The following is a 21,808-nucleotide window of genomic DNA, read 5'->3' on the forward strand; positions in this document are numbered from 1 at the left end:
TTAGTATTTAGAATAGTTCATGAAAGTCCTCTTTAATTGCTGAAAGTAAGATCTAATGTTTTGTAATTACTAGACACACACCAAGAACAATGCATATTGTGATAATTAAAATGGAGGTCCTCTTTAAGACTGTTTTTGTCTTTTTATCATAGCACTTTTCTTAGTTGATAATCACCATGAAGTGTATCTTTGGCAAGGCTGGTGGGCTACAGAGAATACAATAGCTGGATCTGCTCGGATTCGATGGGATACAGATCGAAAATGTGCCATGGAGACGGTGCTTCAATACTGCAAAGGTAATGCATATTTTCACTTGGCATACCTAGTTGGTGTGCATAGTATGTGTTGTGTATATTGAAGGATAGTCTCGCGTTGAAGTACAGGCCGAATGTTGAGGATGTTTAGCCTAAGGATGTTCAGGGTATGCAGTGCAAAAGTGCATGATGGGAATAAGGATCTGACCCATTTTGGCGTGTGTGTTTAATGTGTAGTGTGAATATGTGTAGTATGTATGTATGCATATGAGTGTCTGTGCGTGTCTGTGTGTGTATGTGTGTGTATATAATATATATATATATATATATATATATAATCTACTGGCGGTCGCCAGTAGATAGTTATAGTTAGGACCGTGTTTCCATAGGAAATCCGCAACATTCTATTTGGAATAACTTTGGCGCCGGTCGACGAATCGTCGCAAAATTTTCAAAACTAATGGGGCGCTACGCTCCGCTCCTACCATGAAAGTCTCGGGGGGATTCGTCAAGCGGGGGCTGAGAAAAAAGGGGGGTCCCAAAACACGTTTTCCCCATGCATTTTCCCATAGGACCTTTAGTCCGAGCTACAGCCCGAACGGCTGAACAGAATTACTGGAAATTTGGCAGAGAGGTAGTCCTCAGGTCAAGGATGTGCCTTTTGCAGGTCTGGTGTAAATCTGTTCAGTAGGTCCTGAGAAAATAGCATTTAAATCAATATATATATCTGTAAGCGCGCTCCGTGCGCTTACCGTAAGCTTACCGTACGCGTACGGTGCCGTGCGCGAGCTCAATTCTGATTGGTGGTTACATGACTGTAAACATTCGAATCGGTCGAAATCAGAAAGTATCGGCCGCCATTTTCTGTCTCTCGCACTGAAAAACAAAGGCTGATAACATGAAAAGGGGGCAACGAATAGAGTTACAGACCCCCTAGCGTTCGTCAGGGGGTTCACAAAGGACCAAAAAGTATGAAAAATAAATTTAATAATTTGAAAAAAAAACGCGGGGTGCGCGTACGGTAAGCTTACCGTACGCGTACGGTAAAAAAAAATAAAAAAATAAAAATTAACAATCACATTTAATATATAAATCTAAGGACCCCCAAGGGAGGAAAAAACAATTGATATTTTGTAAAAAATGGCGAGGCGTGCACGGTACGAAATGCGCAACGTGGGCGCTCGGTGCGGGAAGCGCACAGAGTGCCCATAGCGCGCGCATGGTGCGCAAAGCGCACCGTGCGTGCAAAAATTAGAAATAAATACATAACTTAGCATTTAAAAAAACGTACAAATTCACTGAAAAAAACCATAGGTTTCACACACGTTATAGTTGGGAATTAGCATTTAAAAAACCTTGCAAATTCACTTAAAAAAACCATAGGTTTCACACAAGTTATAGTTAGCTGTACATTTCACTCGTAAAAAACCAATGAAATTCCACGTTATAGTTAGATCAGGTAACTATAACTTGCGCGACCGCAATGCACACTGTCATTTCAGATGTCATCATTGATGTCATGAGTGATGTCACTGACCATGTCAGAAGTGATGTAATATGTCACGTCATCAGCAGTTTATTGTGGTCGCGCAAGTTATAGTTACCTGATCTAACTATAACGTGGAATTTCATTGTTTTTTTACGAGTGAAATGTACAGCTAACTATAACTTGTGTGAAACCTATGGTTTTTTAAGTGAATATATATACACCCTTCAATAAAATTGTTTGGCAATGGATCGACCTGGTGTGGGCTCTTTCTACAGCAGGCCCCTTTGTGTTTGGATATATATATATATATATATATATATATATATATATATATAGATATATAGATATATATATACACACACACACAAAACCCTTTCAGGCATAGAGTGACGCATAGATTATGCAAAAAAATAGAAGCAGAGAACACTGAGTAGTTCTCAAGTTTAGGTGGAAAGCAGCTCTAATGTAGAGCATGCTCAACACCAGCGACACTCTAAATTGGCTCACCTTAAATGTCTGCTCTTCTATCAGTCTTTAAGCATAGGATTAGCACAGTGTCATCCACGCCGAGATTGAAAGGGACAAAGTCCTTTGCTGTAGAAATGGCAAAGTCTTTAAGCATAGGATTAGCACACTGCTATCCATGCCGGGCTGTAAAATGGCCAAAGCCTTTTACCACTCCAGGCACTGTATTACAGCTTTGGAGTGGTACAATACAATCCAAGCCAACCAGAAATGAATAAAAGCAACCCCTGACATGTGTTTCGCTTACATTAGAGCTCTTCAGAAAGGTATAGCTTTATCCCTACACAAGGGAGCACCCAGTATAAGTCAAAACAAAACAGTTTCATAATAATACAACTTTTGCACTGATTTGGTGGTCCGTGCCCGTTTATGGGAGAAATTCCAAGGAAGTAACGCAATCGAAGGTGTGTGTGTGTGTATATGTTTGGTATATGTATATATGTGTTCACACCCACCTTTAATAGTTTTGACTCTCATCACCAGTTTGTGACCAGCTTGAGGCAGAGCCTTCGAAAATAAAGCTCCCACTGTGCTAGGTTTGGTAGGAGTTAAATAGAGGATCCCAAAACCAGTGATTTTTCCATTTAGAATGCAAATCCCCGTAGGTGACTTCTGCTGTAAAGAATTCCAAATCCACTGAATAGAAGTGCACCAAATTTAACCGTAACATTGTGCTTGCCTCCAGTCAGCACTTTTCATGGTTCGGTGTATTTTCATGGCCATGCATTCATTTTGGTGGGGTAAGCCAAGTGTCTAGTGCTGTATGTGCGTGAATGTGGGGGAGGATTGTTTTGTCCCTGACCCTTTGAAACTTGCACTTGTAATAAGCCATGGACAGTGACTGTTGTACTAGGAGAAGACTGTCTTTTCTGTGATGGTTATCCCTTCATTATCGGTGTCTTAAGCCCTCTATATTTACTAACGGGCAATTTGCCTACCTTGCCTAGTGATTTGAACACTAAGCGCTAGTGCAAATTATTCTGGTGCCCTGCCATGGCTTTGTCCTGATGTTGACCTAACTAATCACTAGGTCAAAATGTTTACACTCTAAGGAGATCAAGTGGGCTCCTCACAGTACATAAACTGTACTGTGGGTTCACAAGTTTGAACCCAGGAGCCTTAGGTGATCCCCAGTTGTTTGCATTACATATACATGCACTACTATTTTCTTTCTGTGATCACTTGAGGCACTGAGCATTGTACCAGTTTTATTTGCAAGTCTATTTTTTGATTTGAATTAAAATTCTTGTTTACTGCGGTCTTTCCATATGACATTTATTGCACTGGCAATTAGGTTACCTATGAATGCATGAATGTTTCAGAGCGAGTTCTTAATGAACCAACGTTTAATATATTCATTGGCCTACGTTCCTTTAAGGCATGTGGGGTTACCCATGTCTCTTTTAGCCCTGTGAAATGGATATCCTGCCCATGGGAAGATGGCTTCTTCTTTGGTGTTTACCATATGTATTCACTCCCATTATGCTTGGAGGGCTATTTCAACCTCAGTTTCCTTCTTGACTTAAGACGGGCTGATATTTATTTTTCACAATCTTCGTAAGAATTCTTGATGCCCTTCCCTTCACTGAATGGCAGTGGGTGGTGGTATTTGGTTAAATGTATATTCTATATGGGTCTCCTTTAGAACTGAGAACCGCATGCAAAATACATGCCCTATATTGATGGGAGGTGAAAGGTAAAGCTATATCATGTTAGAATTGAACTTAATAAGTTGTCTAATGTAATGTTAGTAATGTATTCCATAAAAAAGATATAAATAGTCAAACAGGATGACACGCTACATCATAAGGTTGCTCCTTATCGAGGACTCCTGTCCAAACCGGGTCTAATTAAGTACAGGGGTGAATTTGCTTCCCTAATCTACTTCCTTCACCAATGGCAGGTGAATTTGGTCAAACCCCCGCCCTCTTCCCCCCCTTTGGTACCCCAATGACTTGTGAAAATGGGTTAGTGTTTCTTAGCCCCACCACATTGCCTAAGGGGTATAGTCAAAGACATTGATGTGGCATCTGCAGAAAGCACTAAAGCAACTGTAATGACCTTTCTTGTAAACGGGTTTAGTGCCAGAGGATGGAGTGCTTGTCAGTTGCCCTGCGACTTAATATGCCATTACAAACAAGATGACAGGACAGCTCCCAAAGGACAGCTGTCCTCGTTCCTGAGCTCTTTCTCCCTCAACAAGGGAAGTTGAAGAATGTTGAGACGAGTAATAGATGACCTGATGGCCCACAGAGGTGGGGTACAGGAAGGTCAGACGCCCTGGTCCTCTGGTTAACAAAATATAAGCCAGGAAGTACTACAGCAACTCACTAATGCTGTAGTCTATATCTTATTTTTTTACCTGGTTAGCAGGGATATGGATGCAGTTTAATAAACCTCCCAACGTGAGTGAATACATATAAGAAAATGTCTAAGAAAGCAGCATCTAAAAGCACTGTTGAGTCTTGTGCATACTTGTATTTAGGAACCTTTCGCTGTTGCACTATTGGTTAGTAGCCCTGATGTAGCCAAACATTCATTTGTAGTTTGATATTGTATGATAATCGGCCATATGAAAAGGAGAATTCATGTTTTCTATTTGTTACTGAACCTTTACATTTAAAAGCCCGCTAAAAGATTGATTGATCTGTATTTTGTAATAGTGGTCCAAATGTCCAGCCTTCTAGAGGAACAAGTGTTGGGCCAATATCTAATGTTAGTTATAACAGTAAATGATTCAGATCAGACTTCTACTTTTCAGTTAAGAGGAGGCTAACACAAGTTTTTTTCATCAAAAATTACTGTTGTATTTTCCTTTAATTCGCTTGGCACTGGCGATGTTCATGGAGCTTTTTGTCGAAGCCTACAAGACAGTGCAGCTGTCTGGTTTGCTAAAGGGATCTTGGGGTCATTCAAAAAGCTTCCCTGGGAATGCATTCTGTCAGTTGCTTACCATCGGCTTTGTGGTTTGTAACTCCTGTTTTCTGGCTTTCTATTTTCTGGCTTGATCTGTTTTAGGCTGTCTAGCCGGAGTTCATCCCTCCCAAGGAGCAAAGCCTTTTTACTTTACCTCTCCTTGTATTCTTCGAAGAGTGCGCCTTTCTGTAAACAGGCCTGTACATCTTGTTCTTATCTTATAACATTCTTGCTGTGCATTCAAAGACAGAGGTCCTATTTCAAGCTCTGTCTTCCAAGGAGCTTGGTGTTTACTTTTCTTTCTCTGATTTAAGTCAGACGATTTATGTCACAATCTTGCTGGATACTTTTAAGAGTTTTTTTTTCCCCCTTCTAGACCACAACATTTAAGTTGTGCAAGTATTTAAGAATATATCAGTTAGACAGGCACAAATGAAGCACATATTTTGTTAATTCTGAAGACTTTTGGAGACAAACACTTTAATATTATCAAAACAAATCAATACAGTAGGCGATGTTTTCGCACATTATTTGTGCGCTGTATAGTTTTATTAGTAAAGCTGTATGTCTGTGAAAATGTTATGGCCATTTCAATTGAAAATGTGCAATGGCAGTGTGCTACCACACCATTCATATTGCACTCTGCGCCACTGCACTGGACTCTACCCCCTGCACTCTATGCAAATCAACTGTACACCACTCTAATCTTCTCTATGCCAGTGCACTCTACGACGCTGCTCTTTATGCCACTCTACTGCACACCACTTCACTCTACGCCTCTCTACACCACTGCACTCTACGACGCTGCTCTTTATGCCACTCTACTGCACACCACTTCACTCTACGCCTCTCTACACCACTGCACTCTACGCTTCTCTAGTATGCAGCACTCCACTTTGCCATGGCACTCTACTCTGTATCACTTCACTTATCACCACTACACTCTGCACCCTTGCACTCATCACGCCCTTGGGCTCGTCACTGCATTCTATTCAACACTATGCCGCTGCACTGCTGCACTCTATGCCGCTGCACTGCTGCACTCTATGCCGCTGCACTGCTGCACTCTATGCCGCTGCACTGCTGCACTCTATGCCGCTGCACTGCTGCACTCTATGCCGCTGCACTGCTGCACTCTATGCCGCTGCACTGCTGCACTCTATGCCGCTGCACTGCTGCACTCTATGCCGCTGCACTGCTGCACTCTATGCCGCTGCACTGCTGCACTCTATGCCGCTGCACTGCTGCACTCTATGCCGCTGCACTGCTGCACTCTATGCCGCTGCACTGCTGCACTCTATGCCGCTGCACTGCTGCACTCTCTGCCGCTGCACTGCTGCACTCTCTGCCGCTGCACTGCTGCACTCTCTGCCGCTGCACTGCTGCACTCTCTGCCGCTGCACTGCTGCACTCTCTGCCGCTGCACTGCTGCACTCTCTGCCGCTGCACTGCTGCACTCTCTGCCGCTGCACTGCTGCACTCTCTGCCGCTGCACTGCTGCACTCTCTGCCGCTGCACTGCTGCACTCTCTGCCGCTGCACTGCTGCACTCTCTGCCGCTGCACTGCTGCACTCTCTGCCGCTGCACTGCTGCACTCTCTGCCGCTGCACTGCTGCACTCTCTGCCGCTGCACTGCTGCACTCTCTGCCGCTGCACTCCTGCACTCTCTGCCGCTGCACTCCTGCACTCTCTGCCGCTGCACTCCTGCATTCTCTGCCGCTGCACTCCTGCACTCTCTGCCGCTGCACTCCTGCACTCTCTGCCGCTGCACTCCTGCACTCTCTGCCGCTGCACTCCTGCACTCTCTGCCGCTGCACTCCTGCACTCTCTGCCGCTGCACTCCTGCACTCTCTGCCGCTGCACTCCTGCACTCTCTGCCGCTGCACTCCTGCACTCTCTGCCGCTGCACTCCTGCACTCTCTGCCGCTGCACTCCTGCACTCTCTGCCGCTGCACTCCTGCACTCTCTGCCGCTGCACTCCTGCACTCTCTGCCGCTGCACTCCTGCACTCTCTGCCGCTGCACTCCTGCACTCTCTGCCGCTGCACTCCTGCACTCTCTGCCGCTGCACTCCTGCACTCTCTGCCGCTGCACTCCTGCACTCTCTGCCGCTGCACTCCTGCACTCTCTGCCGCTGCACTCCTGCACTCTCTGCCGCTGCACTCTATGCCGCTGCACTCCTGCACTCTCTGCCGCTGCACTCCTGCACTCTCTGCCGCTGCACTCCTGCACTCTCTGCCGCTGCACTCCTGCACTCTATGCCGCTGCACTGCTGCACTCTATGCCGCTGCACTCTATGCCGCTGCACTGCTGCACTCTATGCCGCTGCACTGCTGCACTCTATGCCGCTGCACTGCTGCACTCTCTGCCGCTGCACTGCTGCACTCTCTGCCGCTGCACTGCTGCACTCTCTGCCGCTGCACTGCTGCACTCTCTGCCGCTGCACTGCTGCACTCTCTGCCGCTGCACTGCTGCACTCTCTGCCGCTGCACTGCTGCACTCTCTGCCGCTGCACTGCTGCACTCTCTGCCGCTGCACTGCTGCACTCTCTGCCGCTGCACTGCTGCACTCTCTGCCGCTGCACTGCTGCACTCTCTGCCGCTGCACTGCTGCACTCTCTGCCGCTGCACTGCTGCACTCTCTGCCGCTGCACTGCTGCACTCTCTGCCGCTGCACTGCTGCACTCTCTGCCGCTGCACTGCTGCACTCTCTGCCGCTGCACTGCTGCACTCTCTGCCGCTGCACTGCTGCACTCTCTGCCGCTGCACTCCTGCACTCTCTGCCGCTGCACTCCTGCACTCTCTGCCGCTGCACTCCTGCACTCTCTGCCGCTGCACTCCTGCACTCTATGCCGCTGCACTGCTGCACTCTCTGCCGCTGCACTGCTGCACTCTCTGCCGCTGCACTGCTGCACTCTCTGCCGCTGCACTGCTGCACTCTCTGCCGCTGCACTGCTGCACTCTCTGCCGCTGCACTGCTGCACTCTCTGCCGCTGCACTGCTGCACTCTCTGCCGCTGCACTGCTGCACTCTCTGCCGCTGCACTGCTGCACTCTCTGCCGCTGCACTGCTGCACTCTCTGCCGCTGCACTGCTGCACTCTCTGCCGCTGCACTGCTGCACTCTCTGCCGCTGCACTGCTGCACTCTCTGCCGCTGCACTGCTGCACTCTCTGCCGCTGCACTGCTGCACTCTCTGCCGCTGCACTGCTGCACTCTCTGCCGCTGCACTGCTGCACTCTCTGCCGCTGCACTGCTGCACTCTCTGCCGCTGCACTGCTGCACTCTCTGCCGCTGCACTCCTGCACTCTCTGCCGCTGCACTCCTGCACTCTCTGCCGCTGCACTCCTGCACTCTCTGCCGCTGCACTCCTGCACTCTCTGCCGCTGCACTCCTGCACTCTCTGCCGCTGCACTCTCTGCCGCTGCACTCTCTGCCGCTGCACTCTCTGCCGCTGCACTCCTGCACTCTCTGCCGCTGCACTCCTGCACTCTCTGCCGCTGCACTCTCTGCCGCTGCACTCTCTGCCGCTGCACTCTCTGCCGCTGCACTCTCTGCCGCTGCACTCTCTGCCGCTGCACTCTCTGCCGCTGCACTCTCTGCCGCTGCACTCTCTGCCGCTGCACTCTCTGCCGCTGCACTCTCTGCCGCTGCACTCTCTGCCGCTGCACTCTCTGCCGCTGCACTCTTGCACTCTCTGCCGCTGCACTCCTGCACTCTCTGCCGCTGCACTCCTGCACTCTCTGCCGCTGCACTCTCTGCCGCTGCACTCTCTGCCGCTGCACTCTCTGCCGCTGCACTCTCTGCCGCTGCACTCTCTGCCGCTGCACTCTCTGCCGCTGCACTCTCTGCCGCTGCACTCTCTGCCGCTGCACTCTCTGCCGCTGCACTCTCTGCCGCTGCACTCTCTGCCGCTGCACTCTCTGCCGCTGCACTCTCTGCCGCTGCACTCTCTGCCGCTGCACTCTCTGCCGCTGCACTCTCTGCCGCTGCACTCTCTGCCGCTGCACTCTCTGCCCCTGCACTCTCTGCCGCTGCACTCTCTGCCGCTGCACTCCTGCACTCTCTGCCCCTGCACTCTCTGCCGCTGCACTCCTGCACTCTCTGCCCCTGCACTCTCTGCCGCTGCACTCCTGCACTCTCTGCCCCTGCACTCTCTGCCGCTGCACTCTCTGCCGCTGCACTCCTGCACTCTCTGCCGCTGCACTCTCTGCCGCTGCACTCTCTGCCGCTGCACTCCTGCACTCTCTGCCGCTGCACTCTCTGCCGCTGCACTCTCTGCCGCTGCACTCCTGCACTCTCTGCCGCTGCACTCTGCCGCTGCACTCCTGCACTCTCTGCCGCTGCACTCTCTGCCGCTGCACTCTCTGCTGCTGCACTCTGCCGCTGCACTCGATACCAAAGGGGATGTTGGACGGAGCGTTTAAGCAAATCAAACTCACCCCCAGTCAACTGATCTGGGTTTAATCCATAATCATTCTTTAGCTCACTCCACCACCCCAGTTCAGACATGGCCATATACAAATCAGTCTGACTCTGTGCCTCATGGGAACAGTCCAGCCTGAACTGCCAAGCCATGTCTTCCCTGGTCCGGAAACAAGCATCCTGGGACCGGTTTCGGGTTCATAACCCTCATCAGCCAGGCTATCTTGAATCCAGTGGCAAAGTGAACCAAGGGACCCACGTCTGGGCGTACCCTGCCAATTTAGGGCGAACAAAGTGATACCAAAGGGGATGATGGACAGAGCGTTTGAGCAAATCACTAACACTCTCCTCGCCGCTCTACCCCATTCGCCTCGCCGCTCTACCCCATTCGCCTCGCCGCTCTACCCCATTCGCCTCGCCGTTCTACCCCATTCTCCTTTATGCCACTAACGTTTAGCTATATTGAACAGCAGCTGTGCTGGTGCACAACATGACTAAGACATTGGCAAAGCCAATAGCTCTTGCGTAGATGACCTATTGGCTTTACCAGTGCTTGTTCTGTTTCTAGATTGCCATCCCTCTGTGTGCCAGCTTATGCACTTTTGTGGTAGATTGATCAGCTTTTTCCCCTGTGCACCTTAGCACTGTTAAGCTTTAAATGATTGAGTTCCCTTCTTGCCGTCAAGGGTTTTTCAGTCATATGATGCGCTGTACAACAGGCCTGTTTTTGCAACTAGAATCTTGCCTGGATTCACATGCGGTGCGTTATTCTACCATCTATTGGTTGATTCCGGAATAGTCTCTTGTTTTTTTCCGTCTTGGAAAGTGTCGACCATTTGGGATTCGGTCATCTTTGTGCTGCCAAAAACCTGCCCCGGAGGCCACTCTGTGTGGTTGCCATCTTCAGATTTTGTTTTTCCACCTTTGGGTCTGGAAGCTTAGCCTGAACTATGGAAGGTGTTTGATTGAAAACCAAAGTTTCATAGAAGAATCACCAACCAATCCAGAAAATTCGTGAAGAGAAACTGAAGGTTATAAGGTTGATATTGAGGGACTCACTTTTCCACCAAGAAATACAACTTTTTTTCAGAAGTTGTTAGAAGAACATAGACGACGGGTGTCAGAAAATGATGATGTGGGATGAATTATACCCCTTTTAGCGTTTGTCCCAAGTTATAGCACAAGTTTGCATAGGACAGCCACAAGGTATTCTACCTTTGCATAGAGGAGTACCACATCTCGGAGGGCTGTGACACGTGTGCATAGTTTCTGCCTGGGAACCTTAAGATGAGGAAGAAACCAAGGTGGACCATCTACGCCATGTCACCCTTGCAGCAGACAAAGGTTTTCTGAGAGACCACGGGTTATTAAGCATTATTAAGCAACCAGGAGACTCTCGAAAATGTAGAAGGCACAAGGAGAGGGTTCTGTCATTGAAGTCCTCATAATGTAGAAGAGAGTTTCTAAGAAGACATCAAAATTCAGTGAGGCGGAGAGGAGCCAAATAACACAGGTACAGTGGGCCCGAGCCAAAGGTTAAGGACTCCAAGTCCTTGACTCACATCCTGAAAACACAACTGCGATTCAGGGCAAGCACAAGCAAGAATGACTGTCGGTCATTCGAAAGGCACCATTGGTTGGGATCAGGAACACTGAGCTGCAAAGCCTCATTAAAATGGAGCCACCACATCAAAGAGGAAGATATTGAACACAGAGCTTTCGACTTTAAGAGGAATAAACACATGATGGGGCCAAAATGAAGACCCTCAAGAGGAAGGAGTTTAAATCCATAAAGCATTATGACATCCTACTGAAGTTTCAGAGAGAAGCACCTGAAGTATTCTACACCTGAGCCCCAGAAGAAGAGCGAAGAAACCTTCTATGGAGGAGAAGACATTGAAGGTTGGTTCCAGCAAGGATTTCTTTAAGACCTGAAGTCAACAAAACAGATGCCAGAATTGAGACTGACTCCCCAGAAGAAGGGGTGGACACCTCTCAGACCTTCACCCTAATGACTTTGTGGTGGTGATGACCCTGGTTAAAATGCCAGCAGACACATATCTGGTGGCGTTAGAGGAGGAACAGGTGGAGATTTGTTTTGTCTTAGATACCTGGCAGATGAGCCCTTATTAGGGCGAAACAGATCCTAGGTTGCTTGTCACAGTTCCATGAGGGCCTGGCCTGGCAGTCAGGGCTTGACCGTTCCCATGAGGGGCCTGAACTAGGCTGATTTGCATATGGCTGGGTCCAGACTGAGCTGGCATGGTGGGCAAAAGAACGATGGACAGGAATCCTGCCCTGAGCTATTTACAGTGGTTAGACAAATTACAAGCATTCCTTCAATCACCTTTTGTGTGTTAGATACCCTACTACCATCGCAAAAGAAGCTGTTCCTCCCAATGCTACCCAGTATCGAGAGCCAAGAATAGCGTGCTTTATTGAGCCATTCTCCACAAAAGCTATGACACCAACGTGGAGCAGTACGAAAACTCTTCCAAAAACCCTGCCTACATCAGAGGCTATGTGGCAGCAGACTAAATTGTGGTCACAACCTCACACAAAAGGACCTGTGCTTCCACTACCACGAGACCCCTGCAGTAAAGGAAGTGCAAAAAGATGAAGATGGTGAGGCAAAAAATAGGGAAGTAGGTTGCCTCCCAATAATGCATTGCCAACTGTAATATGCTGCTCAGCAGGTATGACTACCAAGAGTGGGATAAGATGAAGTAAAAACTTCCTAGAGCATAACAATACAATAAGAGGGTAAAAGCTGCCATCCAGGATGACAAGATCCTTTTTAACACTTGCCTGAAATTGGCAGTGGTTGCGGTAGATGCAGAGTTGTGTGAAGGTACGACCCTAAGGCATCATACAAGATTTCACTCTCTAGGTTCCAGCAAGCAGCTATAGTTAGTATGCTTTTCACAGGTGAAAAATATTAAGATTCAGCAGAGGACGACTCGCTGCAAAGACAATGAAACGGCAAAGCCAGAGGTTGCTGTACAGTTCAGCGGGCCATTTCAAGGAGAGATGGTTCCAAAGAAGATTGCCTGATAGATGTGGATTGGCAGGCCGTCAGTGACAACAGCTGATACACCAGGCTGTCCTTTCGAGGAATATCTAGAGAGATGTTGCTCAGCAAGGAGTGGGCGCTCAAGCAAGTGGCTGGTCACTAGGGTCATCACTCCCCTCCCACCCATCCACACCCTTTCGGGGCAGGATCAGAGTATTTATACAAATAATGTTGGATAATCTCCTCCAATACTTTGATTCTAAGCATTATTCAACATGGCTATTGCATAGAACTGTTATGAAGGCCAAAAGCAAAAACTCTCAGCAAGGGGGAGATGCTGCGCTTGCTGCAGGAGTTTAAGGATTTTCTAAGCAAACCTGACAAAGAAAGGACCCTGAAAGAAGAGGTAAGTCAAAGGGTTTACTCAGTGTTTTTTTGGTACCAAAACCAGGCCGAATACTTAGACCTATACTATGTGCTTTGAACCGATTCATAAAGCTGAAAAAGTTTTTTTTAAAACAAAAAAAGAAATTCTGCACAATTTTATTCCATATCTGTGGAAGGGAGACAACCTAGAAACCATAGATCTCAATGTCTACCTTCTTGTGCCTATAAACTACAGTCACAAGCGTTTCCTGCTGCTCATCCTGGGCAAAGTACACTATCAGTTGAGGGTCTTACCCTTTGGAATAAAAATTGTGCCAAGGATTCCTACTAAGTGTCTCACAGTAGCTGCAAAACACTTGAAGACCAGGTATCCAGGATTAACCTGATCTTGACTAATGTCTGGTAAATATCAAATCAGGATAGCATAAAAAGTAATGGGGAAACTCCATATATTTTTTTCCTAAACATGGAGAAATCAACCCCAGTGCCGGAGAAACAAAAGTCTTGGGAGCAAAATTAAACCCTATGGAGGCAAAGGGCCTCCCAATGACCAGTAGAATCCTGGCAGTGATAGAGAAAACTCTGCTTTTTCCAAAAGAAGCAGCCTGTCACTCAGGACAGTGGGTGAAATAATGGGCATAATGGTATCATGCATACCCCTAATGCCGTAAGGAAGGTTGCACATGAGACCACTCAAGGTATGGCTTCAATGTTAATGGTCTCAAGGGACCAGGAGTTGGAAGGATCTAGTTGTCACAGAGAAAATACAAAGGGATCCAGATGTGTAACATGAGGAACATCACCATGGGCAATGCGTTCAAATGCCCAGCTCTCTCAATAACCATCACAACAGATGCATCAGACATACGGTGGTGGGCGTTTGTGGAGCCCAGAAAAGGCTGTGAAACATATGAACATGCTGGAGCTGAAGACCGTCTTCTTGGACACAAAGACCTTCTGTGCCCATTGGAAATAACTGTTCAGGTACATATAGACAACATAACCACAATGTTTTGCCTCAACAAAAATGGGGAACAAGGTCACATGCACTGTTCCAGATAGCTCAGGACATATTTAAGTGGGCTATGAATAAAAGGATGACCATGGCCAGGAATTCAGAACGCTGATGCAGGTTAAGCCGGCAAGCAAGCACCACATGCAAGTGGGAGTTAAACCAACAAATAGTAGAGAGGTTTTCAGAAATACGGCAAGCTACAGATGGATCTATTTGCAACACAGAGGAACACAAAATGACAAAACTTTCCAACCAAGTACCCACACCAACAGTGGCTGGGGATTGCCCAGTTGATAGACTGGTCAAGGAAATTTGCATAATCTTCCACAAATCCCACTGATACTGCTGGTGTTAGGCAAGTGCCCAAGACACTCTTGTGCCATCTCCACCATATCCGGTACCTCTGTCTGGTCCACGAAGAGTGATGAGGATTAGTGAGGATGCGGACAGATAATCAGGGCTTGTTATCAATGCAAGGGGTTAGATCACCTATAAACAGTAGCCCTCAGCCTTGCAGCATGATTCCTAACGCTTGAAGTTTGGACACCTGATGTTTCCACAGAGACATGGGGTCCTAAAAGAAGCCAGAAAGCTTACAACATGAATATGCTATGCTACAAATTGGAACCGGTTAATATACTGGTACAACAGGGTAGAAGTTAAGGATAGTTGGTCACAGGATGCTACAGTGATAAAGTACCTCACTCGGTTGCTAGATGAGGGCTTTTCATAAAGCCTCACTAAAGGTGCACCTCTCAGCAATAGTAGAATACACAAGATGTGTTACCGGAAGAAGTTTCTCCAACTCACCGGTGATGAGGTTAATTCTAGAAAGGACGAAGAGGATGACTCCCTGCACCACTGTAGAACTTAAACCTAGAGCTAGTGCAGCTATTGTTTTTCTTTCAAGCCTCTGCTTAAGATGGGACTCGGATGTCTAACACTCAAAAGCCTTTTTGATTGCCATCACATCCTTGTGGAAAGTTTGTGAGTTGCAGGCACTCACAGCACAAGAACCTTTACTTGCAGTTGCATAAGGTCAGTGTGGTATTGAGAGAACCCCACAGTTTCTGCTAAAGGTCATTGGAAATTGTCATGTCAACTAAGCTATACAGCTGCTAGCTTTTTTCCACAACCCAAGCTCGCAAGCACGAAAGCGTTCACATGCTAGATGTCAGAAGAGCAGTCAAATGTTACTTGCAAGAAAGAAGCCAATTCTTCATCTTTGAACCAACAAGCAAGGACGTACTGGCCACCAAGGATAGTCTAAACAATCCAGACGTTACGAGACATCATAAGTAGAGGAAGGCAATAGCTCTAACATTCATAGCAAATGTCTCCTTAAATGACCTCATTATGGCAGCCACATAGTTTTCTGTACCTGCCTTCAAAAACCAGTATTGGGTAGCTGTCAAATTAAACAGGCGGGATAGAGTATTAAAACACCTATACGCATACTCAAACCCATTTCAACCCAACCTCCCAAGGGGAGAATATTGCTACGTAACTGATGCACAGCTTGTGAATCCATGAAATATTTATGCTGCCAAACGTAATTACTTGCCTTTAGGAGTAGGTTTACAGCTTTAAGACGTTTTTTCTATTCACATGCAACCCTCCCACGTCCTTAGAATTGACGAGGATGTTGAACACCAAAAGTGAAAAGATATAGAAAGGAATGGGAAGCCACAGCAAAAAAGTCTTCAAAAGGGTAAAAAAAAAAATCTGATCACAGCAACCATGAAGAGGAGCTTCGGGTGGGCATCTGATGTCACAAGGGAATGTACAGGACAGCAAATGGTCGCCTCCCAACAGAAATGAGCTACAAGAGACTGTTCTGAAAGCAAACACTAAATGGCGGAATGATGCACACTGTCTGAATTAAGAAAATAATTAAATCTGTAAATATACTCGTACAAGTAAGTAGGCATTTCGTTAATATAGCTTAATGTAGTAGCATGACGACCAAGTTGATTTGGTGATCATGTCATTGTCTCCTGTGTGTAAGTGAATGGACCTTTATTCCGGAAAATAAGGTAGCCAATAATCTTGAATGGTCAGTGTAGGTTCCAATTGTTTTCATTTGCTGTTTTCCAGGTAAAAATAAGAAGAAGCCTCCAAAATCCTATCTTATACATGCTGGTCTGGAACCACTGACGTTTACAAACATGTTCCCTAGCTGGGAGCACCGAGAAGACATAGCTGAAATTATGGAAAATGTAAGTTAATAGTGCATTTGGTATCCATTTATCAGTTTTTTGCACTTTGCCCTAGCAGTATTATTTTTTTTTATTTGAGGATGTGGCACTCATGCATGTGTATTTTACCAACAAATTATTCAACAGTTCAAATGGAGAATATATAGGTGTACATATATGTATGTATATGTGCGACAAAGTACACAGAAGTTAGATTGCTTGGAGACAATTCATTTTATTATATATGTGTGTGTGTGTGTATATGTGTGTGTGTATATGTGTGTGTATATATATGTATGTATGTATGTGTGAGTGTGTGTGTGTGTGTATGTGTGTATGTGTGTGTGTGTATGTGTGAGTGTGTGTTATAAAAGAAATTCTCTTCAAGCAATCTAACTTGTCTGTGTAGTTTGTCACTAATTCTCTTTGTATGGAGATCAAAACAATTCTTCATTTACCCCTATCCGGTTAGATTATAATGGTGATCAGGGAGGTAGTTTAATTCAATGCAATTTCTTCTATTACTTGTGCAATAAAACTCCTGTACTGTCACCATTTACCTTTACTATAACAGTATTGTTAGTTTCTGAGATCTCTTGTTCACTGTGTGCACTAGTGCTTAAAACTTTAGATATGCAAAGAACTTGCGTCAAAGCAGTTTATGAAAGGGTTATTGAACTGAATAAACATAGAAGATATTTATCACATTGGTTACAATTTTGGTCCCTAACAAATAATCATTTGGCTTTTAAACACTATTTGTGTATTTGGCTATTTTGTTCTTATGAGCACTTTAGCGGTATATTAGGGCATTGCTAAAGGTTAAAGTCTTTAAGGAATAGGTGGCAACTAATGCAGAGGTTACCAGTGCAGCTAGGCTTTGACCACCAGACGCCAGTTATCTAAGCTGTTACTTTAAAGTTGCAAAGAGGCCTCATTTGTATTATGTATTTATGTTGTAAAGGGGGTTCTCCTTTTGGTCTGCTGCAAGGTTTTACTTTTGATTCTGCCTTCAACACAAAGTTGCTTGGTTCATGGTCAACTGCTGTAATCTAAAAGTCTGTAGTAAACTACTAGACCATAAAACACCTGCAGATGAGCACTCATTTGAATAGTCTGCAGGGATGTGGAATTCCTATAGCCAGACTCTCAGGACGTATTGTTTGGGGTCAAGGGCAACAAGTTTTAATGTGTATTTTGTCCTTGGGACAAGTAGGCCCACAGCACAAACCCTTTGGCTGCCAGTTTACAGTACCACATTATGGATAAGGAAAGGGCATTGTCTGCAGTTAAGGTAATATTTGTTTCCATGGATTGATGGTGTTTAAACTTGTATTTATAGTTCATTAATGCAAAACCTTTATTAGGGTGAGAGCTCTAAGTAAATGTTGAAGTTTCCGTCTGCACCGCTGACAGTGGTTCCAGTATAAAAATGTGTGCACACGTTTTCAAAGTTTAGCAATATGAGGCTATGTATAATGCTTCCAGAATGCTTTCTGATTAGATGCAAATATTTGCAGAAGCTCAAAAGCAAGATTGATGAGACTTTGCTTTCAAAATAAAATGTCCACAAAAAGTTGCAAGTAGCTAAACTACTGTAAACTATTGGGTACCATTTCTGCGCAGCATCATTTGTTAATGTGTTGATGCTTGCTAGCATTTCCCAAAGATATTCATAATGGAAAATCAGTGTAACTAGTTCCAATGAGATTATGAGAAACATAAAAATAAATAAGCATATGCAAAGCCAGCAGATCTGAAATTGGTGGTCAACCTTTTGGATTGGTCAATGTGTGACTTCTTTTGACATGGTTTTTGTAAAACCTTATTGGTGTGGGAGCTGCTGGATCCTCATAATTATAACCAACATTGGCAACAGCAAATTGTTTTTGGTCTCAAAAAGCACACATTGCCACAGTAGTTCCTGGCACTGAACAAAACTACTCTGTGTATAGATATGCTCCGTGTAGAAGAGCAGAATGCGGTCCCTCAAAGTGAAGCCAGCCGATAGAACGAGAGGTAACATTTTAGAAAACACAAAAGGTCATGGTTAACACCAGACCGAATTAGGGGCCCAATTATTTTAAAGAGTCTCAAAAGTGCACCCATGGTATGTCTTTGCATTAAGAGCAGATATACAACTTGCGTGAATTTACAGAACTAGGCCAAGGAATTGTACTCCTGGAAAATATTTGTGAACTGCATTTTAGCATGAGCAAATATGCATGTGTAGAATTGCTCATGCAAAAATCTGAGTGTTTGAAAGTTCACTTTTCCTCCTGTTTTTGCCCAACCCTGAAGAAGTTCCAAATCTGCCATTGTCTGGAGTAAAGTTCCAACCTTTCTCAGTATGGGAAAAGATCAGAAAAGAGTTGGTGAAAACCCTTGAAACATGCGCGTTAGTAGGTTTGCACAGACTCAAAAGGGCGTTGCAACCCTGGAACTATTGCTCACCACTACCTTCAGCTTCGGTATTTAGATATGCAGAAACATGGCAACATAAGGGAATGGCTAGTTTTCAAACCCATCTATGGTATGAGTCCTGGCATAATCAGAGAGGCTATATCAGAGCTCTTATATAACGAGATTGCTGCCATAATCTGTCACCACATTACATGGAACAAAAGGGACAAGCGGATTTTGTTACAAGACAAGTAGATTTATGAAGCAACTTGTCCCATGAACAAGTAGATATTTTGTTAGATTCCACACCCATGAGTCCTACTTGCACTGGTAGAAGAATGGGCTATTGTGTCGAGCAATGAATGGAGGTAAAAAAAAATGTGTTATCATTATTTTGATTTGGGTCCGGGAGGTAGTTTGAATCAAATACAGATCTCTGTACAGTGTGAAAACTGTGGCATGGCTAATTCCACATGTTGTAGAAATTGAAGTTTGAATTCTTAGTATTGTTAATCAAGTGTCTACATAAGGAATGTATCTGATGGAACTTGACTGAATGGTTTAAATTTTGATCCTTAATCATCCTTGTTTATATTACAGGATGCAGAAATCTGTAATCAGATCATTCTTGTGGAAGATGTTTTGGCAAAGCTCTGTAAAACTGTGTATCCACTATCGGAACTACTGGCTAGGCCACTGCCTGAGGGAGTTGACCCACTGAGACTCGAAATCTATCTTTCTGATCAAGATTTTGAGGTAACTATTTCAACTATTTGAAAGTGAGTTTCTTTTGTTTCAGATATTTCCTGGAGCTGTTAACTGGAATTAACGCACCAACTGCACAGAAAAAAGATAAAAACTGATACAATTTACTTTCTTCAGATAAAAAGCTAAGAAGCGGAGACTTCCAGCCCTCAACGATATTAAACATTCAGGTTCCAAATCTAGTCTGCCATGTTGCAATATGTGCAGTACCTCCTATCTGATAGAAATTTAGCAATTTAGCCGCAGATTCCTTAACTTAGAATATCCCCAGGCGTCAGACTGGATCTGAAACTTTCCGCAGCAGCACCTCTGCTCGCCGGGGGGCGGCGCCACATGGCTCCGCCCTGACGCCGCTCTTCTCGGGATCTGGCTCATTCCCGCGGTCGCTCTCGCGACCGCAGTGTAACAGCTAAGCGTAAGCACAGGCGACGCTTATGGAGATCTTCTTCCACTACCCTTGCCTCCCATTCCTCTCGCAGTGAGCCGGGTAAAGGCATACGGCATCCTCCGTATCCTCCCTTTCCGGGTGTTGGGACAACACGTATCCAAATGGAGGTCTATTCTAAGGCACTCCAGGCTTGTTTTGTCGCCACCTCTCCCTGGTGCGTCTTCGGGCTCCACAGAGGTAGCAGACACTGTTGCCGGGTCATCGTCTGTGGACGTTTCCCCGGCGCTGGCTGTGTGCGTCGACTCCGATTCCGGAGCAGACGCGGCGCCCACAAGCCAGGGCCCAAAGCACGGCCCTCCCTGTCGTTAAGCGCATAGCCCAGTAGGGCTTCCTGCGCCGACGTTGGAGGCGATGCCGGCCTCGTCACGGGCCTCGGCGCTGGCAGCGTGGGCCTCGGCGACGCGGACCTTAGCACCGGGTACTACCACAGGCTCTGTGCCAGCACCTTGTGCTCTCTCCAGGGAGGTTGTCTGCATCCCGGCGACTCCACTGCAGCGCTGATTGACGTCTGTTCTGGCGTCGGGCCGGCTTCCCTTGGTGGTTGATTCCCCCCTCCCCTGACTCGTGCGGCTATAGGTCTCCCCCGTGGCATCCGTTGACGCCGGGGCTCCCATTTACGCCGCCTCCTGGGGCTTCCCTGGACTCTCCTGATAAAGGGGCCAGGGTGCAAGTTCCATGTGTAGCCTGGCCTTCGGGTCAGTCTCCACCTTCGCCACTCCTCATGTCCAGTGGTAGACTTAACCTTCAACTGTATCCTACTGACCATTTGTTATCACCTACTCGGATGGCAACTGAGTGTAGTGTTGCCTTCGCGCGAGCTATTCATGGGGCGGCTGCTGTACTTGGCCTACAGCCTCCTATGGTGCCTCTACTTTCCGATCCTTTATTGGATCTGCTCCATTTGGAGCCTATTGAAGTAGAACCTTTGCTGCCCTTCGGGGACCCACTATTTGACACCCTGCGTGGCACATGGTCCAGACCCTCTTCGGGTGACCCGGTTGATTGGGATGTTGCCCATAGGCATCTCCCAGCACCAGTTGATCCCCCTTGTCTCTTCACCTGCCTGCTCAGGGCCTAGTTGTTCTGGCAGCTTTTGATTTGGAATCTTCACCCTCTTTACCATTGTTACCTCCCACAAGAGCGTCTCGGTGGCTGGATGATTGTGGTCGCAGGCTTTTCGCCTCCGCTAGCACAGGCCTCCGGGCTTTAAATACAGCCTGTGTGTTTACACAAGTATCTGCCACTCTTTGGGACTCAGTTGTTCACCTTCTCCCTTCTATTCCAGAAGGGTCACGTACGGAATTGCTCCACATTCTTCTGCATGGAAGATGCATGGCGCAATTTTCCATTCGGTCTTCCCTGGATGCAACGGGTCCTAGCTCACGCTGTGGCTTTACGTCGCAATGCTTGGCTGCACAACAGTCGCTTCCTTATCAGTTTCGGGATTCCCTCACAGATCTTCCGTTCAATGGAGTGGATATTTTTGACCTCCATGCAGATTCGGCGGTCTCCTGTCTTGTCTGGCCTGCGATCTCTTGTTGCCGTGTTCTAGGTGTTATTTTCTGGGACCCGCCCTGATGCACAGGCTGGGTTTCGGGACTGGTTACTGTTCATGGCTGGTTAGCCATTTCTCAGTTTGTTCTGCGCAGCCGGTTGGCTGCTTCCTTTCTTTTCAGTCCTCTGACTGTATGCTTAGCCCAAGAGGACACCCATAGGGGTTTGCCTTATCCTATGTGGGGTATTTGATGGCATTCGGTTCTGCCCTTGTCTTGGTACGCTCCTATGGAGTCTTTGAGCAGAGGTCCTGCTCGAAGTCCCTTGTCTCTTCCTACAAAATTCCTCGTATAACTTGCCTTATTGCAAGTTGGGTTGCTCTTTCTGTATGGCATCGGGATCTGGTGTGGGTGTCGTGTAGTGTATTTCGCACATCTGGTGTACCGCCTGGTTGTGGCGTTTTTTTTGCACACGGCACCC

At 46.6% G+C, this 21,808-nt stretch overlaps 1 protein-coding gene across 36 annotated transcripts in view; it reads left to right on the forward strand.

Annotated features, from left to right (window-relative positions):
• SVIL (supervillin) overlaps window positions 1-21,808 on the forward strand; it is a 635,411-nt gene that overhangs the window by 595,680 nt on the left and 17,923 nt on the right. For all 36 annotated transcript variants that reach the window (XM_085631809.1, XM_085631813.1, XM_085631820.1 and 33 more), the window contains 3 exons: window positions 153-296; window positions 16,118-16,239; window positions 19,222-19,377. In XM_085631809.1, the coding sequence (XP_085487935.1) occupies window positions 153-296; window positions 16,118-16,239; window positions 19,222-19,377 (422 nt within the window). The remainder of the gene's footprint in view (window positions 1-152; window positions 297-16,117; window positions 16,240-19,221; window positions 19,378-21,808) is intronic.

The sequence above is a fragment of the Triturus cristatus genome, chromosome 10, assembly GCF_964204655.1.
Source record: "Triturus cristatus chromosome 10, aTriCri1.1, whole genome shotgun sequence".
Taxonomy (NCBI): domain Eukaryota; kingdom Metazoa; phylum Chordata; class Amphibia; order Caudata; family Salamandridae; genus Triturus; species Triturus cristatus.